A 27,295-nucleotide genomic window follows, 5' to 3' on the forward strand; every position below is an offset into this window, starting at 1 on the left:
CCTTCCTGTACAATTTAAAATCATTGTTTTCTGTTGTAATATATAGGGATGTAACGATATCAAAATCTCACGATACGATATTATTGAGATATGAAGTCCACAATACGATATTTTAATATTTAAAAAGAAAAAAAAAGACAAATGAAAAATTTTAATTTTGTACATTTTAAAGATAATTATTCTATCTAATGCACTTTGAGAGGTCAAAATTAAGCGCTACACTACGCTACGCTATTTTTATTTGTGACATACTGTCTCAGTCTAAATTACATTCACACTGATATTTTAGGAAGCCAGAAAAATTTGAATAATTAGAATAATAATAACAATGACAGCAGTAGCCATATATTGTTAAACAATTGCACTGTAAAATAAATAGAAAATAAATATTGCAGTAACGTTACCCATTTACACCGCTAGCTATCAGCAATTCATACTGCACTTTTAAGCTTTTATTTTGAAAGAAATGTCCAGCTTCAGTGAAAACTGAAGGGCCAGAACTGAAAACTGAAACTACAAATTTTATGAAATGCAGTGATCATCTGCTGTGAAAATAAAGCATAACTGGTGGCCGTTGCATTCCCAAATGCATGCTAAACTCACAGCACATGCAACAAACGAGTTGACTGCATTCATTCACTGTGAACGGAGCCACTCTGAGCCACAGAAAACACCGGCTAACAAGCTGATGGCATGAACAATGTGTGCGTCTAAAACAAATATATTTTAAAAACTACACCTATCGTTTCATACCATCATGTGGCCACGATCATTTTCTCATATTGATAATATTGTTACATCCCTAGTAATATATTTTAACTTTTTGTCATTTTTCCTGTGATGTCAAAGCTGAATCTCCAGCAACCATTACTCCAGTCTTCAGTGTCACATGATCGTTCAGAAGTCATCATGCTGATTTACTGCTCAATAAATATTTCTTATTATTATTTCCTGTTATTCTTTGAATTTGACTTTGAATTTAAACTAAGCAGATGCAATTTAATGAAGTACTGTGGTTCTGCAATATCAATATATATAAGAAGTTGTACACTAGTACAACAATAGAGATGTACTGCCAGAGGAAGCAATGTCACCCCATGTTGTCTCCTCCATGATGAGTGAGAGATGAGGGAAACTATCACAACAATAATACAACAATGGTATTCCCAGTTCATCAGCCTGGGTTGTACAGAAGGGTTTCATCACAGCCTGATTATAGTTTTCATGTGACAGACTCAACAGGAGGAAGGAAGAGGTTTGATGAGACCAGAACGTTTTAGTCCTCTAAACTAAAAGTTTGGAAGACCTAATGCAAAAAGGGGGTTGCAACTTTTTATAGGTCCCCTAAGTGTCCCCAAAGTCAAGAGCTAAATAAAAGTGACTCATTTCTTGAAAGGGCTCTGTTAAAGGGGTCATTTTATTCTGAACTCCACATAGTCAAAGGGGCTTTTATTGTTATTTTTCTTTGAATCAAGGATTGAATTTGGAAAAACTTGAATAAATTAGGACAATTTTCATTTTTGGGTAAACTATCCCTTTAACGGTAGTGAAAAAGGAGAAACTTATAAAAATAGTATTATTATATATAATTGTAAAAAAAAGAAGCACAATAAGACAAATACGATAGACATACAAATTAAACTATTTTTTCAGATACAGTAGGTTTACTTAACATGTATACATTTATTTAACATCTTTTGTTGGTTAACATTAATGACAGAAGGCATGCATGTAATACTGACACATGTTCAGATTTCACCCACCTGTTTACGTTCACTTATTACATAACCAACTGTATTTAAGTGAAATACTCTACACGATAAACATTTGGACTGCTGTGTGTGTATTTGAGCGCTTAGAACTGATCGCGTGCTGTATATGAGAACTGAGTTTCGCGTTTTGGTAGCCTATCCATCCACTGCAGCTGCTATGCTGAGACTAGATAAGCAAACGCCCCTTATCCGATTGCAATCCAGTGACAGGGATGCACATTTTGAAGGACAATTTCCTATAGGATGTATTTTTAATGTCTGGTAGTCCTCAAATAACATTATAGTCCTGTCTCGTCTAGTTAACAAAGATGAGAAATTTTGTCATAATTTTGTCATCAGATATTAGTTTTAGCTAATCAATGTCTCGTCTTAGTCATAGAAAAAATTTTCTTTAACAAATATTTTTCATGGTCATCTTCGTTAATGAAATTATCTCTGTTGCAGAATCTGTGAAAATGTGAATATTTTCACAAAATAATCCAACATCTTTTGCATCTTTTGCATCGTGTTTCCTTCTGGAGCATCAATGAATGTTTGAACCTTTTTTAATAGTTGTGTTTGAGTCCCTCAATTGTCCTCAGTGTGAAAAGATGGATATCAAAATCATACAGTCACTGCTGGAAAGGGTTCAAATACAGTACAGGTCAAAAGTTTGGAAACATTACTATTTTTAATGTTTTTGAAAGAAGTCTCTTCTGCTCATCAAGCCTGCATTTATTTTTTTTTAAAAACATAAAAAAAAATTAATATTGTGATATATTATTACAATTTAAAATAATTGTTTTTAAATTTATTATACTTTAAATTAAAACATATGTTTAGCGTTTTGTTTGTTCTGTTTGCAAAATGAAGGGAAAAAATCAGATTGAAAAAAAAAAACATTGCTATCAAATTCTGTCGGCAGGTTAAATAAGTTCATAGAAATGCAAAGTTTTGATTTAAAGTCCTGTTTGAGGTGCGATTTCATAGTGAATATTAAGTCACATTATGAATAATGTGGCCTTGGTAAATATAAGCTATTCTAACATTAGAGCAATAGGTTCTTCCACACAGCCAGGAAACGCATGTTTGATGAATGTCTCATGAATCCTATTGTAAGTAATGTTCCAACTTGAATAGTGTTATGATGTTCTTTTGGTCTTGAGGAATGTCATTATCCTGCTTCCACTGTATTACCTACGGCATTTGTGTGTACATATGTTTTTAACGTTTAAGAAGCGTATTAATAAATGAAACTTGGGAGGCAGTTTTACAATCTGAAAGTTAGAATATGTTTAAATAGTACATAGAACACTATCATAGGAATTTTTTTTTTTTGCAATATGAATTAAGATGTTTATAATTCAAAAAAAGGAATATGCTGCAAAATGAGGCAACAGTGATGAGGTATGAGTGTGTGTGTAGAGTTTGATCAAAGCTGGAAAAAGGAGTGGAAACAGAAATAAAGTGAAAAAGTGAGACAGAAAAGGTGTTTGAAGAGCCACATTAGTGATAACTCAAATAACTGACCACTTCAGGTTCTCAGGAACATTTTGATATCTTTTCTTTTGGAGATTGAATTTGTTGTTTTTTTTTTGTTTTTTTGCGTGTCTTCACTATGTAGTTTCTATTAGTGAGCTGTTGACTCACTGTCTTTGACATTTGCAGTAGTATTAAAAATCCTTTTAAATATGTGACTTTTCTTTTTAAACATGTGACTCTTGCAGTGTAAGTTTGACCTGCTTGACTTTCTCATTACCGTCCCTGTTTTCCTCAAGCACCCCCTGCCATCTCTCTCCATCCTAAAATATCTGAAAAAGAGGCCATCTCCCTATCCATTTTATGTACATGGCTCTCTGGTATACTTGAATCTGACCGGTGGCATCTGATGATGGTCATGATTGATGACTATACATTATCACTTGACACTCTTTCTACAAAATAGTACAGCAGATGAGCAGATGGAGGAGGGGGTCTAGCAGCATTAAGTGGTGCTAATGTGGTGCAAGTGTCATTTCACAATCCTGTTTCCCTGTTTTTCCCATTATTTCTCTAATTTCACTATCAAGTCAGAAAAGACAAAACAAAACAGTTATAATATATTTGATAATTGTCTCTTTCAATTGTTTGAACCTAATAATATACTTTAAGGCCTGAGTTAAAGTATAAACATTGGCATCTATTCACACAAAGCGGACATTAAAAAATAAAATAAAATTTCTTTCCCTATTACCTCATATTACAGCATTCCCTGCCTCTGTGTATGAGTGACCCAAATGTATCCGTTAGTCATTGTGTTGGTTCCAAGTGAATCTCCTCACAGGATATGAAGAGGCCGTGGTCTCTGATGCTGAAGACAGATCCTGTATTGAAAAACACTGCTTTCATCCAGCCTCATGGTCAACACGCAATGCATGTTATCTTCTTCTGATAAACGTATTCATCATAGACTGCACAGAGAGAGCTATTTTTTTCCATACAGCCATGTGGAGAAATTAGGTACATTTCTAGGAAACCGTTTGATTGTTTATTAGGGTTTATTACGTTTCTGTTGAGCAATAGTTAAAGAAAGTTATATTAGCTAATAGTCTTATACACAACCATTCAAAAATTTGGGGTCAGTAAGATTTAAAAATTCAAATAAAAATACAAAAATCAAAAGTGATAGCAAAATAAAAATATGTACAATGTTACAAGAGATTTCATTTTCATTTTTATTTATTTTAAATAAATGCTGTTGAATAAATGATTCTTTTTTTAAAAAAAACTATATAAGTTCCATGAACTATTTCCAATATTGATAATAATGAGAAATGTTTCTTGAGCAGCAAATAAGTATATTAGAATGACTTCTGAAGGATCATGTGACACTGAAGACTGGAGTAATGATGCTGAAAATTCAGCTTTGCATCACAGGAATGAATTACATTTTATAATACATTACAATAGAAAACATTTTAAGTAGTAAAAAATATAATCACAATATTACTGTTTTTCACCATATTTTTGATCAAATAAATCCACCTTGGATAAGCATGAGATTTCATGCAGTCAATGTTTTCCCTATAGAGTTTTAGGGAGGAACATAAATTGACATGGCTGCCTCCCATGAGAGCCCAGAGTCAGGTAAACACGTATCAGTCTATGTGCCGATCCCTTCACACAAGCATCCTCAAGAGTTTTATTAGAACTGTTTGGTCAGCACACACACATACAGTACACATTCCCAGCAGACGTCCCATAATTAACACAGCAGAACTGCACAGCCCAGTTCTGAGCTCTTTAATTAAACCGTAAATGGTTTCAGAGGATGAGTAGATGGAAAAAAAGACCAGAGCGTCAGACAAGGTGTTTATTTGTGCATGTGTGGTTAGTGTCTCCCGTTGTTCCTTTGTCTGGGTGAAGATTATGGAATTCTGATTTGCATTAAGAAACTGAGCCAAACAGATTGAAGATGTTTGTGTTTGAGGGAGAGATTAATTAAAATGAAAGTGAAAAGCAGAGAGAGTGACTCTCCCAACACCTGAGAGTACTAACTTGGCACGTGTGTGTGTGTGTGTGTGTGTGTGTGTGTGTGTGTGTTTCTTTAAAGCATTAATGAGAAGTTTGCCAGGCAGGTGCTGACAATAAACTCCAGTCGTGATTATGTCAGCACTAGCGTATGTGTGTGAGCGTATACGAGTGCATCAGAGTTTTTGAAGTGCTGTCTAAACGTTCTGGACCTGCTGATTAAGCTTACAGGAACATTTGATTTCGTCCAGGAGGAAATGAAAGATGTGGGTTGTTCATGTGTTTGTGTGTGCCTTGTTTTATAGTCTTTCTGAAATCTGTGTGTGTGTGTGTATGTGTGTGTGTGGGAGGTTGTCAGGGTTTTTCTGATGCTTTGTCAGTGCTGAGCTTTGATTGCTCTCTTTGAGGTCCCAGTTGGTCCATTTCCCTTCAGTGCAGCAGTTCCAGGAAGAAGGCGAGGAAGACGGATGAAGCCACTTGAAAAAGAGATGTATGTGGAGAGATGAGACAAGCGTGCAATAGGAAGAAATACAGCTATAGGAAAGGGATTGTGTTGAGAGGAAAGAGTGGAAGGATAATGAAATTGCAGGAGCAATAAAATGGTGGAAGGTATTCGGAATGAATGAATTAGAAGGACAATATTTAAGAGAGGTGAAAGTACAGAATGAGGGAGGAGAACGGAAGGCCTTTGATAGACTATATGGATGATTTTTAGTTAGAGGCACTTTAGTCTACTTTAAATCTTGGAAAATGATTCATTTGTGTTAAAATAGATGTTTCAACTTGTCCTGGGAGATTTGATCATGGCCTTAAAGGAATGGTTAATTCTATAAATTAAAATTCTGAAAATGTACTTGCCTTCAGGCCATCCAAGATGTAGATGATGATTTTATTTCTTAATGGGAACAGATTTAGAGAAATGTAGCATTATAACACTCACCAGTGGATGCTCTGCAGTGAATGGGTGCCATCAAAATGAGACTCCACAATAATCCACTCGACTCCAATCCATCAATCAACATCTTGTGAATCAAAAGCCGAGTGTTTGTAAGAAACAAATCCATCATTAAGACATTTTAGCTTTAAACCGCAGCTTAGGTTACAACGTTGGTGTCGATAGCCTCATGGGTAGTGCACTGACACATAGCGCCCTTTGTGCTTTGGGCGTCCCGAGTTCAAGTCCTGGCTCGCGGACCTTTCCCAAACCTGCCACCCTCTCTCTCTCCCAAGAGCAGAGGCCCAAAATATTGCATCCTTTCATTCAACTTTAAGCAGTCTTAAAAATTATGAAAAGGAATTTAAGAAATGACAGAATTAAAAAGGAATTATAATCAACCCCCTGCAACTTAAAGGAATAGTTCACCTAGAAATAAATATTCTCAAGTCAAGTCATTCATTTATATAGCGCATTTACATTTACATTTAGCAGACGCTTTTATCCAAAGCGACTTACAAATGAGGACAATGGAAGCAATCAAAAACAACAAAAGAGCAATGATATATAAGTGCTATAACAAGTCTCAGTTAGCCTAAACGCAGTATACATAGCAAGAGCTTTTAAATAATATAATAAATAAAAATAAAACAGATAGAATAGAAAAAGAATAGAGCAAGCTAGTGTTAGAGGTCTTTTTTTATAATTGTATAATAAATGAAAAGAAAATAGATAGAATACAAAAAGATTAGAAAGGTAGTTAGATGATTTTTTTTTTAATAGAATTAGAATAGTGAGTGAAAAAGTTAGAGGGTCAAATAAAGATGGAAGAGATGTCTTTTAAGACAATTCTTGAAGATTGCTAAGGACTCAGCTGCTCGGATTGAGTTGGGCAGGTCATTCCACCAGGAGGGAACATTTAATTTAAAAGTCCGTAAAAGTGACTTTGTGCTTCTTTGGGATGGCACAATCAAGCAATGTTCACTTGCAGAACGCAAGCTTCTAGAGGGCACATAAGTCTGAAGTAATGAATTTAAGTAAAGGGGTGCAGAGCCAGTGGTGGTTTTGTATGCAAACATCAATGCCTTGAATTTTATGCGAGCAGCTATCGGTAGCCAGTGCAAATTGATAAACAGAGGTGTGACGTGTATTCTTTTCGGCTCATTAAAAATTAATCTTGCTGCCGCGTTCTGGATTAATTGTAAAGGTTTGATAGAACTGGCTGGAAGACGCTCCCAAGAGAGTGTTGCAATAGTCCAGCCTGGACAGAACAAGAGCTTGAACAAGGAGTTGTGCAGCATGCTCGGAAAGAAAGGGCCTGATCTTCTTAATGTTGAATAAAGCAAATCTGCAGGACTGGACAGTTTTAGCAATGTGGTCTGAGAAAGTTAGCTGATCATCAATCATAACTCCAAGGTTTCTGGCTGTTTTTGAAGGAGTTATGGTTGATGTGCCTAACTTGATGGTGAAATTGTGATGAAACGATGGGTTTGTTGGAACCACAAGCAGTTCTGTCTTGGCAAGGTTGAGTTGAAGGTGATGGTCCTTCATCCAGCAAGAAATGTCTGTTAGACAAGCTGAGATGCGAGCAACTACCGATGGATCATCAGGATGGAATGAAAGGTAGAGTTGCGTGTCATCAGCATAGCAATGGTATGAAAAGCCATGTTTCTGAATGACAGAACCTAATAATGCCATGTAGACAGAGAAGTAAAGAAGTGGTCCAAGAACTGAGCCCTGAGGCACCCCAGTAGTTAGATGTTGCGACTTGGACACCTCACCTCTCCAAGATACTTTGAAGGACCTATCTGATTGGTAAGACTCAAACCACTGGAGTGCGGTTCCTGAGATGCCCTTTGTCAGTAGGGCTGACAGGAGGATCTGGTGGTTAACCGTGTCAAAAGCAGCAGATAGATCAAGCAAGATAAGTATTGAAGATTTGGATTCTGCTCTTGCCAGTCTTAGGGCTTCAACAACTGAGAGCAAGGCAGTCTCAGTTGAATGTCCACTTCTGAAGCCAGATTGGCTGCAGTCAAGGAGGTTGTTCTGTGTGAGAAAGGTAGAGACTTGGTTGAATACAGCTCGTCTGTAGTTCTCTAAAAGAGATGGGTTAAGGGTGGGTTTCTTAAGGAGTGGAGTTATACGAGCCTGTCTAAAAGATGAGGGGAAAACACCTGTATGAAGGGATGTGTTAATGATGTGAGTGAGTGCAGGTACACCTGCAGGAGAAATGGTTTGAAGGAAATGAGATGGAATAGGATCAAGCGGACAAGTAGTAGAATGATTAGAAAGGATGAGTTTTGAGACTTCTGCCTCAGAGAGTGAAGAGAAGGATGTGAATGAGTGTATGTTTGCTGATGAGATGTGCTTGATGGATTGTGGTGTGGAAAATTGTGCATTGATGTTTTTAATTTTATTAATGAAAAACATGCCAAAGTCGTCAGCTATTAGAGATGAAGCGGGGGGGGGGAGGACAAAGGAGCGAGGAAAATGTTTTAAAAAGCATGCAAGAGTTAGAAGACGAATTGTTAATTTTGTTTTGGTAGTATGTCTTTTTAGCAGTGGAGACATTAGCAGAAAAGGAAGAGAGGAGTGACTGATACACATTAAGGTCAGTAGTATTTTTGGATTTGCGCCACACCCTTTCAGCAGCTCTAAGCTTAGAACGGTGTTCGCGTAGAACATCAGATAACCAAGGGTTTGAAGGGGTGGTACGGGCTGGTCTGGAAGACAAGGGGCAAACAGTGTCTAAACAAGATGTAAGAGTGGAGCAGAAAGTATCAGTAGCACTGTTAGCATCAAAAGATGCTTACAGTTTAGGGGAAGGAAGCGAAGATGAAACCATTGCAGATAGCCGGGAGGGTGAGAGTGAGCTTAGGTTATGTCGAAAGATGACATGTGGAGGGGTAAGTGATGTGTCAGGAACCATGTTGAGGTTAAGAGTGAGGAGGAAGTGATCTGAAGTGTGAAGTCCAGTAACCAGTACATGATCAGAGTAGCAGTATCTTATGTAAATAAGGTCCAGTTGGTTGCCTGATTTGTGAGTAGCAGTAGTTGACACTCGGTTGAGATCAAAAGAGGCAAGCAGAGTGTGGAAGTCAGCAGCTAGAGGTTTATATAGGTGGATGTTGAAATCTCCAAGCATAACTAGGGGAGTAACGTTACCATCCTCAGGAAAGGTTGAGAGCAGCACATCTAATTCATCCAAAAAGTTACCTAGTGGTCCTGGGGGTCGATAGACAACTACAAAATGTATTTTAAGAGGGTAGGTAACAGTAACGGAATGAGATTCAAAGGAACTGTTGATACCCAAAGATGGTAAAGGATTAAATTTCCAATCATTAGAGATGAGCAGACCAGTGCCTCCACCTCTTCCAGTCAAACGGGGGGAGTGGGAAAATGAGAAATTATTGGAGAGGGCTGCAGGTGTAGCAGTGACCTCTGGTTAGATCCAGGTCTCTGTCAGGGCAATGAGATTAAGCTTTGAATGACTAATAATAGAAGTAATGAAATCGGCTTTGTTTACAGCAGACTGGCAATTCCATAGACCAATAGAAAAAGATACTGTATTAACAGACATAGGCAGAGTGTACAGGTTGTTAGGATTGCGCTGCCTACATTGTGTGATGCATGGATTGCGAATGGTAGTTATAGTAGGGATCTGGAAACACATAGTAATAATTGGTTATAAAAACTGAAATAGAAGTGAAACAAGTAGAAGTAAAAAAAAAAAAAAAAAAAGGGAGTAATCAAAACAATACTTATATCCCTTGCCGGTGTCCCTGCCCGGTGGAGTCGCACGGTAGAGTCGATGGTCTTCACACGAGGAGGGCTTAACAGGAGGGCTGCCGCGACCGCTGCCGCGGTTTACTAACCTTTTTTGTATACCCGTCAGACAAAACGGAAATTGAATTCAGCTGAACACACTTTACTGTTTATCACAACAAAGGCCTAAGCAAGCGCACAACACTGACAATGTATGCGATAGAGTACGACACCAAACGCAGCACGTCTCAACACAGTAAACAAACAAGCGTTTCCTAGCAACGACAACTGCGCTAAACACTAATGAGACAAGAAACAAATACACTTATGATCTGCTTTTAACTTCCGCTGATTTAACTGTTTCTCTCAAAGGGTATTTCTTTACACTGTCTTTTGCTAGCGCTTGAACACACTTTACGATTTATCACAACAAAGGTCTAAGCAAGCGCACTACACTGACAACGTATGCGATAGAGTACGACACCAAACGCAGCACGTCTCAACAATACAGATTGTGTCAAAGCAACTGAACAACATTAATTAGGAAAATAGTGTGTCAATAATGCAAAATGACAATAGTAAACACTCATTTTTCAGTTAAAGGTAGTTCATCATTGAATTCTGTTATCAGTTACTCACTCTCATATCATTCAAAACCCATTAGACTTTCATTCACATTGAAAAATAATTATTTTTTGTCATTCTGTCATCACTCACTCCTTCATCCTAGGGCCAAATACAATGACCTGTCAAACCAGGAACTGAATGTAAGAAAAAGTCTACCTGCAGCATAATAAAAACCATTACAAACACAAAGAAACATTCATATACTGCATTACAAAATATCTTTTACACACTAGAATACAATTGGTCACAACAATGAGTTGTAATCAGTCTCTTGTTAAAGAATGTGGTGTAACACAGTACCCCGCCCCCCCCCCCCCAAAAAAAAAAAATGGATTGCTATCAGACCCCTATTGTATTATTTTCCTTTCCTCGGACACCAGTAATATCAACCGCTCGATATCTACTGTATGTGATTCTGGAAAATTGCTTGGTTTGGCACGTAGTTCTTAGTGTGAATAAACCTTCAGGCTCTCTTTTCACCTTTATCCATATATGGATTTTTACAGTAGGCACCATTGCACACAGCATACCACAGAGTGTGTCCTTTTTCATACCTAACACTTTGACAGCTCTCCACTAATGTAATTAAATCATACACCATAGTTTTCACACAAAGGTGAACTTTTCATACATCGCCTCCATGTATGACTCACACTGAGAAGCCATTACAAGCTAACACACTCAGAAGTACATCACATGAATACATGTACAGATTTGTTGTAGTCTCTATTAGGGCTGTCACGATATCAGATTTTCACTACAAGATTATCGTGTCCACAAAAATGTACGATAACGATATACATAATATACATATAGAAATCTCGAAAAATAAAAAAAACCCATGCTATTAGTCAAATTCTTTTCAATTTATTTGTCTTTTTTTGACCAATGAATCACACCATTGTATACAAAAGGAACAATTGCACTAAACAGATGAGACTAAAATGCTAACCGTTTTTAGTTTAGTATAGTTTCAAAATACAGCAATTTATTGTAATAAAAAAAAAATTATTTGTACTCCTAACGGGTATTCTAAATAACTTCCTTCTGTGAACTGATCCTTTTTACAGAATGAGACAGAAACTAAATTATTTTATAGAATTCTATACAGTGGATAAAGGCTATGTCGATTAGCATTACCTTATAAATACATATCCTTATTAAAATACTTAAGATGGCTTAAAGAACACAATTAGTCCATATACTGTTGCAATTGTGTGTTGAATGTCTTCATGTTTCATCAGATAAAAAAATTTCTTTCTGCATTTTACTCATCTACAGTGATAGCTGGATGCCTACAGAGATTTCCTGGAACGTCAAAGTTCTAGTACTCCTGAGTCTTGCTTGTGGACTTTCTGTGCGAGGGCGCCCACTGGTGTCGAGTATGAATGAAACAAATTACAAGTGAGAGTTTAGTGCTCCATAATATAACTGACTCTAGATTATTATTTACATTTAGTCATTTTGCAGATGCTTTCATCCAAAGCGACTTACAATTGGGGGATACATAAAGTGATTCTTCTGAAAGAGGCAAACCGACACAGGAAGTGCTTGTAAGTTTTAGACATTGTTCAAATAAGTACAAGCTAGAAAGAGAAGGAATAAATAAAGAGAAAGACATATTTTTTTTATGATGAAGTCAAGTAGCTTTGAAAGAGATGAGTTTTCAGCTGTCGCTTGAAAATTGTCAGGGATTCAGCATTCCGGATAAGGGTGGGAAGATCATTCCACCAGCCAGGAATGGTGAACGAGAAAGTTCTGGAAAGTGATTTTGAGCCTGTGTTGGTACCATAAGGCGTCGCTCACTAGCGGATCTCAGACTTCTGGAGGGAATGTAGATTCGTAGTAGTGAGTGGAAGTAGGCGGGTGCTGAGCCTGTGGCTGTTCTATATGCAAGCATCAATGTCTTGAACTTGATGCAAGCGGCAACCGGTAGACAGTGCAAGGCGATAAAGAGAGGTGTAACATGGGCTCTTTTGGGCTTGTTGAAGACCAGTCGGGCAGCTTCATTCTGAAGCATGTGTTGTATTGTCCTATGTGTACTATCCATTTTTAAATATCGCCATTAAGGGTATATTGCGACACCCCCAATTAACACGATAACAATATTTTGTTATTTAAATATCACTATTATAGTCAGTACTGGTATATCCCAACTCCCTAGTCTCTACCTTATACATGACCCTGGACCACAAAACCAGTCATAAGTGTCAATTTATTGAAATAGAGAATTATACATCGTCCAAAAGCTGAATAAATAAGCCTTCCATTGATGTATGGTTTGTTAGGATTGGACAATATTTGTCCGAGATACAACTATTTAAAAATCTGAAATCTGAGGATGCAAAAAAATCTAAATATAGAGAAAATCACCTTTAAAGTTGTCAAAAATTAAGTCCTTAGCTATGCAAATTACTGATCAAAAATGAAGTTTTGATATGTTTAAGGTAGGAAAATTACAAAATATCTTCATGGAGCATGATCTTTACTTAATACCCTAATGATTTTTGGCATCAAATAAAAATCAATAATTTTGACACATACAATGTATTATTGCTATTGCTACAAAAATACCTGTGCTACAACTGGTGTTGTAGTCCAGGGTCACATACTGCAAAAGTAACTAAACATTTCTTAAACAAGCAGACAAACAACCATATAGTTTATTCTAAAGATGCAGTAGAAATGAAAATATAACATGGTTGCCATAGTATCTAATGCTAGGCTTTTTCACAGAGGAGCATCAACTCTGGTTAGCAGTGTGGAAAATTGCTCATAGTGAAGTATGATAGAGAGACTGTTACTGGTATTAGACGTGCCCAGACTTCATACTCTGTGTTTAGCCTGTTTGCTAACAGTATGGGGCTAATAATAAAGCCACTGCAGTGACAGAGGTGATGATTAGCCACTGACGTGCTTTCTGTGTCTCTATTTGCTTTTATCCGTTACTCTCCATAGCCTTCGCTTAGCAGGTGTCCGGTTTAGATAGAGAAGCGAAAGAAAAAAGAAAATAAGATTGACTGAGGAATAGAACTATGGCTTATAAATGGCAGTCTGTTTTGAAGACTGCTAATAAACAGCAGGAGAAAGAAGGGGACACAAAATGAGTGAACTGAAATGAGTAATGCAGTTGGATTTGATGCTGAAAAGTTGGTTTGCCCACAGAAAGAAAGGGACTGATTAGAGAGGGAGTGGACTGGAATGAGGAAAGGAAAATTTGAGTGAGCTCAGAGAGCGAAGGAGAAGATAAAGATGCAAAGGAGTGCTTCAAAGTGAGGCTGGAGAGAGAAGGATAGATTATGCTGTTTGATTCATGCTGTTTCGTTAAATGCACATTGATTGCTCGGGCTGTAACGAGGTCCCTGCTGAAAATATACACATTAATGAATGACTCTGGACAGGCTAAAGCTGCTAATGAGTGGGGGATGGTTGGTGTGAGTCTGTGTTGAAGTTTTTTACAGTCTTACTGCATGGTGCAATCCAGGTTACTGCATAACTTCTACTGGCCAAAACCAATAGATTGATACTGTTGTCAATAAAACAATAATAATGGACATTAAGTGCTGCATGAAATGTGTGTTAAGGGATAGTTCAACCTAAAATAAGAAATCCTGTCATCATTAAATAACAAAAATAATGCTCATACAGAACAAATAAAACATGTGCAAGTGTAGAAAAAAACACATGGTACAACATGATGGTGTGTAAATGATGACAGAATTTCATTTTTGGGTGAACTAACCATTTAAAGCCAGGGGAACCCTAAATTTGATGATGACCTAGACTCAGCGAACAAAATCACACGTTACTAAACCGTATCAGCTGCGTAGCCTACAGATAAATTACATTGAAAATTAAAATTAATATTAGAGGGCAGCTTGTATTCAGAAAAACTCTGAATAGTTGTTACAGAACTATTCTTATTGTTTGTGGAGACATAATAAGCTTTTAACACTGTTTATTCATCTTGCACTGTTAGCAGATGGGTATGTTTTATGTATTGGCAGCTATGGCAGCATCTTTAATATTTGAAAGCAAGTTTTTTTTTTTTTTTTTTTTTTCAAATGATTCGGTGCACAAACAGTTGTGAATGATTGTGCTGTCTGACTTAATTTTAAGGAACTGGTTTAATAATTATTATTATTATTATTGTAATTATATGTATCATTTTTGTTATATTAATGTATACATTTTTTTTTAAATTCTATAATATTAATATTATATTATTGCTGTTAAATATTTCATATTTAAAAAATAAATAAACATTTTAACTATTAAGTTTTTTTTTTTTTTCTTTCTTTTTTACTACCTTTGCACTGCCACACTTCTTATCTCTGTTTTCTTTGTTTTTCAGCTTGCTGTTCTGACAGAACTCACTCATTCTCATGGCAATGAGAGGGCCGGTCTGTCGAACCCTGTCCATCCAGGAACAGGAAGTATTTATCACAGCGAGAATTTCCAGCTAAAGCTTTCTCCTCCTCCACTGGTGGAGGAGTAGATGACTACGTCCACTGTTACAAATCATAATAAAGCACTGCCATGTCTGTACAGAACTCATGTTGTGTTTCAATGCTTTGCAGACCTTACAGTCTCAAATCAAATGGATGGTAATCTTTAATGGTTAATGAATGTTAATTCCATGTTTCAGAAATGCTAAATGGAGAAAAATCTATATTGGTAAACAGATTAAAGTAATATTCAAATGAGCCACAGTCTTTACACTTTGTAGTTTAACTACCTGAGGCAAACAAAAAGAAATAATGTGTTTATGGATATATGAGCCTTTTATGATCGCACACGCACAAGGAATTTGACTTTGTTAACAAACATTTCCGGTACTTAATTTTAACAGCAGAAATAATTACATTTAATAATTTAATTTACATTTTAAACTTTATATTAACTTAATTTTATTCTTGCTGTCAAAGCACTAATAAAGTAAATTAAATATTTATAAATAAGAATGTTGTATATCTCAAAAATATTGCAGTATAAAGACAACCACTGAGGCAGCATTAACTGTTTGTGAGAGATTCATAGGCTTCAGTGGTCTAAGGTAAGAAGCTGCTCTTGTGCTTCAATTTTCTGTAGAGTTCAAAGAAGTTGTGTTTGAGTGTGTGAAGTCTGTTTATTTTATTTTTTCTGCAAAGCATGTTCTGTGGACACCAGCAATCCTCTCGGCTATCCTTATGGTCCATTGAGGCCTTTTTTTTTCTTCTTTTTTCTTTTTTTTCGTCAAATCTGGTTACTGAACCAGATAATATTCAGTATTCCAGTCTGCAGGTTGAACATTATCAGTTTTCCTCTAGTATCACTGATTCTAATATACACACTGTTACTTACACAGGAAACAGTGAGATGTGTGTGCTAAAGAACAGATACACAGAGAGTTCTTTAAGAGATAGAGAGCAGGCGCTGTTCCCCTACAGCCTCTGAGAAAGGATTGTTCTCCCATCAAAAGCTCATTTCAGTGTCCTGAACAGTGTGAGGCACAGTGATGCAGCTGCAAGTGTGCGTTGTGAAGCTTCATTCAGGGATTCGGCAGATCTTAAAAAGTCTTAATTTGCCATTCTACAAATTAAGGCCTTAAAAAGGTCTTAAATCAGAGCAAGTCTTAGTCAAGTCAAGTCAGCTTTATTTATGTAGCGCTTTATACAAAACCGATTGTGTCAAAGCAACTGAACAACATTAATTAGGAAAACAGTGTGTCAATAATGCAAAATGACAGTTAAAGGCAGTTCATCATTGAATTCAGTGATGTCATCAAGCAGCTCAGTTCAGTTTAAATAGTATCTGTGCAATCATTTGCAATCAATTCAACAATATCGCTGTTAATGAAGTGTCCCCAACTAAGCAAGCCAGAGGCGACAGCGGCAAGGAACCAAAACTCCATCGGTGACAGAATGGAGAAAAAACCATGGGAGAAACCAGTCTCAGTTGGAGGGCCAGTTCTCCTCTGACCAGACGAAACCAGCAGTTCAATTCCAGGCTGCAGCAAAGTCAGATTGTGCAGAAGAATCACTTGTTTCCTGTGGTCTTGTCCCGGTGGTCGTCTGAGACAAGGTCTTTACAGGGGATCTGTATCTGTGGCTCATGTAGTTGTCCTGGTCTCTGCTGTCTTTCAGGGTTGTAGAGATCCCTTCTAGGTGCTGATCCACCATCTGGTCTGGATATGTACTGGATCCAGGTGACTGCAGTGACCATCTGACCTGAATACAGAATCTGATCTGGATACAAAAAGATCTTTGTAAGGGAAACAGGTCAATTTAGCTCAAAGGGAATCATTTAAGATTTTAAAGGGAATTTGAACAGAATCACTGTTTCACGGCTGATCACTGAAACGGCCAGCGATTCACTGAACGAGCCGTATAACATCAAATGTGCGCTGGATATTAATATCCAAAGTATAGTGAAAACACTATTAATTAGCACAGCTAACAAGATCGGCAGTTTAAGACATTAACTTGTGAGCACAAAAAAACACAAGATACTTCTCTTTTCAATATAAATAAGGCTTTATTAGATAAATCTAAGACATATAAACTAATCTAACACATAAGCACACACACTCACACATTCACACAAGTTGCAGGAGGATAGAACGTTAGGAAAAAATGAGTTTAAGAGAATGAAAATGTGAAATCCCAAGTTTACAGCAATATGTGAAATTGCATAGACATTAACAACCATCAATCACTTAATTAACCCTCGCATTGAGTTCATCAATTAGGTTAAAATTATATTAGATAACACCAGTATAGATCAGAGTCTGGAAGTACGTTACTTGTGATGCCTGTGTAACGGGGTTCCCTTTGGTGTCACTGAAAAGGGGGTTTCCCGAGGTTGCTGATTGGCTGGAAGTTCAGTAGTCGTTGAAGTGACATCTTGGGAAGCCCGTGGTTGGGCATAGGCTGAAGATGTGGAGTTGTGGGCTGGTTGAAGTTGAACGGGCACTCGAGGTCAGACTCAGAGACACGGCGTTACAAAACATAACTCAGAACACGAAACTCTCAAACGGAAAAGAAAAGAAGTAAAGTTTGACGAGACTAGGTGGTGTTTCTTCTCATCGTGGCTAAGTAGCAGCAGGCGTGCAGGCCGAAGCACGCTGGAACCGCGCTCAAAGAACGCTAAAAGTGATGACAAAGCATGACTAAAAGCTAATACAAGCAAAGCTAAAAGCGCGGCATGACTGATAGCAAAAGCTAAACAAAAGCTCAAAGCTAAAAGCAAAATTTGATGGTGTCCTGAGTATTTAAACTGGCCTTTTGGCCACACCTCAAATGTTGTCTTGACCAATTAGATATTGTCTTTTCTCGGTGTGTTGCGATGTTTGTCCCACCCATTCATAAATCATATGTTATCTTATCAAGCACGAGGTCCGAATTTTCCCGCTCTTGCAGGGTATAATTTGGACATGATTCCTATAACAAGAATATGATACATTTGACAAATAACTGATGGTCAGAAACCTTTCAAGCAAGAAGATTCGAACACACACATACTTAACATGACTATGATCCCTTAAGCTATTCAAGAGTTATTTAAAAAGACATACACAATAAGTGATTATTGTGAAGGCATTCTCTGTGCCATTCTGGGGAGAAAGGATATGTCCTGTGAAGACCAGAGGGGTTAACAGGTCTCCTTAGGAATTTCAGTCTGGTTTTGCTAGGTGGGGGGAAGTCAATCCAACGATCTTGTTTACTCTCATGGCTTTACATGTGAGGGTCAGACTGTCCATCTCTTCGATTACTTGCCCCAAATTAGACAATCTCTTCTTCGAACTGAAATTGTCAATAATTGTTCTAATGGTGTTAATGTTGAAAGCTGTTCTCTGAAAGAGTTGGTTGGTTATCAGACTGTGGTGCTAGGAGTTGATTTACAACATCCTGCCTTTCTGTGGAATCCGGTCATGTTTCAACCAGGCTCCCGATTGAATCTTTAATTTGTCTGGTTCACGCTACATCTTAGATTCATAAAGTTATGTAAATTTTATTTATTTAGTATTTTTTGTCTTGTTTTTCAATACAAATATCTAAACATCCTTGAATAAAGATGCATTCCCTTTGAGATGCAAAATGAAGATAGGAAGTCTTGTTTTCTGAGAAATGTAACAAAATTAAGTTAATTTTCAATTCTCGTTATTAACAAAGCATTAACTGTGACTTTTGCCTCAGTAAACTACTAATTTGCTGCTTATTAAAAGGTAGTGGCTAAGTTTAGGTGTTGGGTAGGATTAGGGATGTAGAATAAGGTCATACAGAATATGTGCTTTATAAGCACTAATAAACAGCCAATATGTTAATAGAAGCATGCTAATAAGCAACTATTTAATAGTGAGAATCGCTCCCTGTAATAAATTAGAGTATAGGGAACAAATATCTGCCAATGGAATATGAAAAAGTGTTTCTCTTTGAATTACATTTCAGATCATAGGTTTACATACATACCCCTTGCAGAATATGCAAAATGTGAATAATTTTAACAAAATAAGAGGGATCGTGAAAATTGCATGTTTTTTTTTTAATGCTGTCCTAAATAAACTATTTCATTTAACACTTTTACATACTGTATATTCCACATCCACAAGACAAAATAACTAGAATTTATTATTTATCTGTTCTAATAAAATAACTAGAATATAAATTCTATAAATAGAATTTATAAAAATAACCATGTTGAAAAGTTTACATATGCTTGATTCTTAATACTCTGTGTAATTAACTGGATGATCCACATTTTTTTATTTATTTTTATGTAGTTGTTCATGAGTTGTTCCAGTTCTTCAAAAAAATCCTCCAGGTTCTGCACATTCATTGTTTTTTTTTTTGTTTTTTTGTTTTTTTTTTTTGTTTGTTTGTTTGTTTTCAGCATCTGCATATTTGAACCCTTTCCGCCATGACCATCTTTTCCACGCTGAAAGCAACTGAGGGACTCATATACAACTATTACAAAGGGTGAAAACATTCACTGGTGCTCAAGAAAGCAACACAATGCATTTACCTTCATAAAAGTTACTCTGAGGTCTCCCTGTTGGTTCCCAACAATTAGCACATGGGAAAAGAATCAACACAGCCACAGCTAAATGCTTCTTGAAGTAAGATATGGTAACTGGATCTTATTTTTCCACCTACACTTCTATACATAGAACGTTATTCAGCAAAGGCCTGACTGTTTCCACCTTACCTTCTACTTTTAATACTCCCATATGCACTTGAACAACCCAGATAAAAGGCAATTTCTAAGTGTGTCGGTGAGCGTTTACATGTGTGGGAAGTGGAAAAGAGTCAGTCAAAGGATGGAGTGTTTTTCGATGATGGCTTTAAATTTCTCTGATTGTGCTGATCCTTGGCCTGTATTTCTAAAGTGCTGTAGGAAACATGACAAATGTGCATTTTGGGCAATAAATTATTGCAGGTCATCTGTGGAAAGGTTTCCAGTGTGACCTTTCATACTTGTAGCATTTATGAAGGGCAATGTGTTTAAATTTAATTATTTATTTTTTAAAAAAGAGAAAAATGTCTGGGTTTTTTTGTTTGTTTGTTTTTTTGTTTTTTTCTGTATATGCAACCACATAAAGGTGTTTGATGCATAAGGTGAGCTAATAGTGTAATCTCACTGAATGCATTAATACTGAAGCCTTTTAAAGGAGCACATCCTCATTACCACTACAAAAACGAAGCTATGATGGTAAAACTTTTGTTTATTCCGGCTAGACGTTTCATGAGCCTTTCCATTCAAAGGATGTAGTTTACTCTGTAAAGCACAGAGAGGCAGGAAGAGAGAGGATCCAGCATCATATTGTGCTGTATTGATCTTGTTTTGAGGAGAGTACTTCATACAAATATGAAAATAAATAAACACATAAATAAACCGCTGGACATGAAATCAAGTGCAGTTTCTCATTTTAAAAGCATTAAGCAAACTTCTGCTTCAGTTGAAGCCTTTCAAGAGCACACATTTAAAAAGCAATTTGCTGACTTTCCATTATGCTGTCATTTTCATGTTTTGAGAACAAACAAAAAAACCAAAACAAAAAGTTTGACAAGAGATCGTGCATTTCTGTGGATGGTGATGTGGCATGGAATTTGAAGTAGAAGAAAAGCAAAGGATTTGTAATAGTAAATTCCCTTTAATTGCACCTAAATCAGTGATGAATATTAAAACATTTAACTCATTTTTAAAATGCAAAAGGTGTTATCAGATATATTCCCAGATGGACAAAAGCTCTGCAGTGCTTTTGAATGATTATTGGTGTACATTCTTAGAAACTTGGCAACATGTAAGATTTCAATAGAATGCCATGTACTAATACTTTCAACATTCTGAGGCATGGATTATGTGTCCCAATAATTGTTCTTGTTGTCACAAAGGGTCAACGTGATTTTATTTTATTTTTTTTATTTTTTATTATGCAATCACTGCATAATATAGAATCGTATCATATTTTACTGTCTTGCACCCAAGCAGCCAAGATTGCTTTGGTGTTTATTGCATTTGAATAATTTTTTTTTTTTATACACAATTGTTAATGTTAAAAACAAAACAAGACAAAAAAAAATCTCAGATTAGAATAGGAGACGGATGTGAATTGGCTGTGTGAATTGTGTGAAATGTGAACACATTGGCTGTTGCTAGGTTACACTACGCCAAGGAAGGAAGATCAAGGCAGGGCAGCTACTAAGAGCAGAAAGGATGAAAGGATTCAAGCAGCAGATCTTGTCATGCTGGATATAGACTCAGAATTCCATCATCCACATGCATTTTCTCCATTAAAGGGGTTTATCAGATGCAAACTTCACTTTTGTTGTTGTTTGAACATAAATTTGTGTTGGAAGTGTGTGTAAACATCCATCCAATAATGATAAAAATCCACCCAGTGTTTTTTTTAAAATCCCTATTTTAAAATCCCCTTTCTTAAATCAAGCTGTTCTGAGACTCCTGTCAGAATGACGTAGTTCTGCACAGGCCCCTCCCACGATAGTTGATTGACAAGGCCGTCTTACCTTAGACCCGCCCTGAGTGAGCTTTCCTCTATTGTTTCGACTCCAGTGCAGGGGAAGACAAGAATGTCTCCGATTAAGCGATTGAGGTGTTTTGTTGCTGGATGTAATAATGAACATAGCAGTTGTCATTTACTCCCGACATCTGAGATGCTGAAGACGCAGAAGATTAACTTTACTTTCGTTTTGAAGGGAATGTGCCGATCCCCGACCTGCCTAAATGCATCTATGTTCACACAAATCATTTGTGATCAAGCTTCATTTACAGAAGAAGTGAGTATGAGTTTTTTATGACTCTTTGCAAATCGCCTTTCCTAATATGTGCTATTAAGCAAGTTTCGCGGCTACAGTAAACAGTACTGCTCGTCACCCCACGGAAGAGAGGGGCGGGGTCAGCAGAGCTCATTAGCATTTAAAGCAACATGGACTAGAACAGTGTGCTGAAAACAGAGCTCATTTTCACAGGGTAAAAGTGTTTTTTTTACACTACAGTTGAGAAATTGTAACCAAAGTATGTTAAAGACTTTTCTTTAAGACCCTAAAGACTCATATCAACTTATATCAAATGGGCATCTGATGGCCCCTTTAAGAAAAGCAAGAGGAGTGAATCAACCAGATTCCTTTCAAAGTCTATTATATTGCATACTTATTTTTTTATTTTTAACTGAACTTCTGGACTAACAAATGTTGTTGCTGTGAGAAGTGAAAGTACACTTTTGTTATTTGGTTGTAGCCAACCCTTTTCTTTTTTTGTATTTGGAAACATAATATAATATAATATAATATAATATAATATAATATAATATAATATAATATAATATAATATAATATAATATAATATAATATAATATAATATAATATAATATAATATAATAAAAAAATAGGAAATATAAAGACAATATTAAGCTTCAGTGCATTACATTAGTGCACTTTTTTCACTGGATTTGTATTAATTAAATGTCTAAAATACAGAACTCTTAATTTACAATAAATACTGTACTTATGTCTGTGAATGTTTAGTTTTAATTCCGGATTAATTTGCCTATAGGTAGAAGCTAAACTGACACAGTGTGTGTGTAATATTTGTGATAATTTGGTATATTGTTAATATTCTTTTATTTTAGAGATGCAATTTAAGAATTTTCATGAGTCTTTATGTTTACCTGATTTTTGTTGCCAAATCATTAATTGCTTTATTATATGACATTAAATCTTAATTATTTGAATCATTATTGTAAACAAGTGTCAGTGTTACAAAAATTGCATTAGAATTAGAATAAGAAGAAATGCAAAATATGGATGTTTTTATGCAAAAATCAAAGTGATTGCATTTTAAATGCATTTGAGCATCTTTTTAAATGTATACTGCAGACATACGCTATGACTGTTTAGCATTCCAGTTTTACTTGTATTGTGGTCAGCTGTCACTACTTAAGTTGTATAGTTGTATGTAATAGTTGTATATGAGTTCCTCAAACAGAAAGTGTCCCTTATTAAACACACACACACACACACACACACACACACACACACACACACACACACACACACACACACACACACACACACACACACACACACACACACACACTTTAAGAGTTAAGAGTATCACTTACTTTCTTATGGTAACCCTAATCACGATCAAGTAGAGATGAGATTTGCCCATTATGACTGGAAAAAGAGTGTTAAACCTAAAATAAGAATTTTCAAAGGAGGGTAAAAAAGGCTCACATCATAACTAGTCACAGTATTTGAGGCTTCGTATCATTTCTTTTTTTATTTTCCTGTTTTAATGACTGATTTATGCCTTTTATTGTTATATGAGAGGCCATCCACTAAAATGTTTATTGAAAATGTATTTGTAATTTCTTCAACAATGACTTATGCAACAGCAATTAACACAACCAAAAGGATAATGATTCATCTGTAATAACAGTTGATTGAGCTTTGTGGAGGAGTGTTTGGTCTCCAGTCCCTTTTTTCTTCCTGTTTTAATGATCTGACTCAGGCACAGCTGGCCTCTCTTGAGTATTTAAACCGTGCCGTGTCTCAGCACTGCACATCTCTGCTCACACTGTGAATTTTCAGTCTTATGGAAAGAAAAAGCACTATATGCTTAATGAGATAGAGAGTGTAATTATGGAGTCTTCACAAGTTGTGAAATTGACTGAATGTGTTGTTAAATAATTGCACTGCCAGGGCTGTTACTGGCTGTGCTTCATTTATTAGTGTCATGCTAATTCCAAAGTCAATGTTCTAATCTGGGCGATTTACCTGAAACCACCCACCCTCACAATCCATCATTTAATGAAACTCTGAGCCTATTGCTGCTGGACATTACACAAGAGAGGTGAGCTCACATGTAACTTAGTGGGTTGAAAGCTTATCAGTGTGTTTCCTTCATGTTTCATTGTGTTTTATGCCTTGGGAATGCTATCACACTCTTGAGAGAAACTCCAATATGTTTTGAGAGACTCATTGCTCTTCAAAGACCTTGCCTCTGTTCACAATAGTAATTCATCATCATCATGGACTTATTTGTGCTCGAGCTAAACAATCAATTTGAAGCACCATCTCACTACTTGTGTTGTACTTTGGTAATTCTGGATAACCATTTTCGGATGTATAGTATTTGTACTTGTTAATATTTTATCAGAAATCTCCCTGTGCTATAAGCTGTTTTTTATTTTATTTTTATCATTCTGTTCTGCAATGCTACATTTTTGTTTGTATAAGATTTAGAGGTAAAGTGTGCAATTTGGATGCCAGTAGCATCACGAAATGGAAAAATGCATGTCAGGCTTTGATATTAAAACAGTACTTTAATAGAAACAAAATGCACATTGCTTTTAAAGTGACGACATGGAATTCAAAATCTACCTGGCATGTTTCCGAAAATGAATAGATACTTCAAACACTTTTTAAATAGTGTATGTTCCTCAAATACACAATAGGAAATTTAGAACCCAGTCTGCTCGCCAAACTTATTTTAGTTTTGATTTTAAACACCCAAACTTCAGCTTCAGTATTTTATTATTAAGCTTGATTTAGTTTAAAATCCATTTTGTTCTTTTGTGTTGTTCTAGTGGATTTAAATGTTCTGGCGCTTTCCGCAAATCGATCAGTGAGATTTGTATATTTCATATCAGATACAGTGTAGTGTGTATCAGATGCGTGCAAAAGGTGATTTTTACATATAAAGAGCATGCCAAATGAAAGCATGAAGTTGTGTTGTAAATACACAGTGCCAGGAGATCAGCACCTTGAAAAGGGTTCCAGAGGTTGGGCCGTATGAAGAGCCACAATGGTGCCTCAAGTATTTTTTTTTATTTTTGTTGGTGAATATTCTCCCTCTTTGTTGCACTAAGCTGTTGATACACTATTGATTAAAATATAAGAAAAAAACGTAAGGGGTAATTATAAGCTTCATGAACATGAACAATGAATATTAAAAAAAAATCTAAGAATATTGTGCATGCACATGAGTGATCAACACTAATGTGACAAGTGAAAAGCAGTATTGTTTTAAGGTCTAATAGACATTCATCAATAACGTAATACTTTTATTAAATCTTATAATTTAAGCACTTGGAAAAATTCCCTTAGATCCATTTTTCTAAATTTTCATATTTATATCTGTGTACAACCCAGTTTAGTTTATGCATAGTCAAATTTGGCACAAAATCCTCAAAAATGACACAGGGTGAAGGAAGTCCATCCAAGAGTTTATGCACTGGGGTCACTGATACCCTGGCTTGCTTTCAGACCAAGAGATGGAATTTGCCAAATAAATTCACTGTATTCCCTCATATTAAAATGTGAATAAATATCCTGAATCATATTTGCTACCTCAAGTCAAATGTAATTTATATACAGAAACTTGAAATTGACTTTCTCAAATCAATTCTGAATGGCAAACAACCCTATCAAACATACAGGCTACAGCTCTGCAGAAAAGGGAAGAACCTAAAGGTCATGACGAGTGAGGAACTCAGTACTGTGCACATTCTGTAGGCATATGCATAGGTGTCATAACTTTTGATAAGGAATATATTTAGATAACATGCGAAGAGCCCAACCCAATCATGCAGTCACCTTCATTTAGAGGTCTCTCAGCACAAAGTTTACAGTGGCAGTCTAAATGAAATGTTCAATTTTCAGCTAAAAGCAAAAGTCTGCTTTTCTCACTGATGCATTTGTAAGGCAGTTGGTGTTTTTTTGCCTTAGGTCAGCTTGGATTAATTAGCTGAATTCTATGGATGTTTCTCAGTCTAGCTCTCTGCCTGCTGTCCTGCACTGTTTGCATGAAGATTAACAACATCAGACCCCCTCAAACAAAGTGAACCCCACCACCACATTCTAACAATGAAAGAAAAGACTGTTTACTTTCTGCAAATGATGCCATCCCAGGGGTAATGCTCTAATTCTCGTCTAATGGTTTCAAACAGAGTGCATATCTAATGAGATGAGCTCTGTGTTTCTAGATGGTCTTGAGACTGACTGTGCACTTTTATTGTACTTTTGCTAAGTTCAAAAATGAAAGTCTCCTCCCTCTCTCTATCTACCAAATTTGTTTATGTCTATCTCTCTTCTGATCCCTAGATAAATGTCTCCCTGACAATCTGTGGGGATGAGTGCATGCTGGATCCGACATTCCTGTTTGCTCATTAGCACGAGTTTCCCCTGCACTCTATTCTTCATATCTGCGGACAATGATATTAGCATTACAGTCAACTGTTTCTCCCATCATTTCCAGTGTTTTCATCTTGTTATGCACCACCTCAGTCATTCTGTTCACAGGACTGATGCAGTCTAGTACCCCTAACAGTGGTTGAGTGGGATCGATTCCAAGTCTTGATAGACTACCCTATTTTCTCCCCCCTGCATCCATAAAGCTGTGCTCTGTTGCAGGCATCTGCTCTAGTTTACATAGCATTGCATCATTCATTTTATAATATGTGAATGGAATGTCATTGCAGTTGCCTGGCATGTTAGGTCATGCAGTATTACATTCAATCTACAAAGAGAAAACTATGTTACTGTTCACAAGTTTGGGGTCAGTGTGTTTTTTTTTTTTGTTTTTTTTTTTAAGAAATTCATTTTTTTTATTATTCAGCAAAGACTTAAATTCATAAAAAAATACTGTAAAGTAGTTGTTGTTTTTAAATCTACTTTTAAAAAAGTATACTTTCTATTCATCAAAGAATCTTGAGCAAATATATCACGGTTTCCACTAAAATATGAAGCGGCACAACTGTTTTTAACACTGATAACAAAAACAATTATTTCTTGAGCAGCAAATCAGCATATTAGAATGATTTCTGAAGGATCACGTGACAATGAAGCCTTGAGAAATGATTCCTGAAAATTCAGCTTTGCATCACAAGAATAAATTACATTTTTAAAATATATTCACATAGAAAACCATTTTAAACTGTAATAATACATAACAAATTACAGTTTTTATTGTATTTTGATCAAATAAATGCCAGAGCAGATGAGACTTCTTTCAAAATATTTAAAAAAAAAATTTTTACCAACCCAAGACTTTTGTATGATTGTGTATGTCCACACTCAATTTATAACTATCATGATGTAAATAAAGTTTTCTCTAGTGATCATTTAAAGGGTTATGCCCACTCTCCACTCCACCTGCCAATCTCAACTGCAAATGAACTGTGGCCTAGCAGGTATCTTTGTCCAAG

The 27,295-nt window shown here is 36.2% G+C and overlaps 1 protein-coding gene across 1 annotated transcript in view; it reads left to right on the forward strand.

Annotated features, from left to right (window-relative positions):
* vps8 (VPS8 subunit of CORVET complex) overlaps positions 1–15,140 on the forward strand; it is a 134,863-nt gene extending 119,723 nt beyond the window's left edge. The window contains 1 exon segment of the mRNA XM_042716369.1: positions 14,942–15,140. Coding sequence (XP_042572303.1) covers positions 14,942–15,085 — 144 coding nt within the window. The 3' untranslated portion in view covers positions 15,086–15,140.
* Positions 15,141–27,295: the final 12,155 nt, after the last annotated feature.

Source organism: Cyprinus carpio, chromosome B1, assembly GCF_018340385.1.
Source record: "Cyprinus carpio isolate SPL01 chromosome B1, ASM1834038v1, whole genome shotgun sequence".
Lineage (NCBI taxonomy): Eukaryota > Metazoa > Chordata > Actinopteri > Cypriniformes > Cyprinidae > Cyprinus > Cyprinus carpio.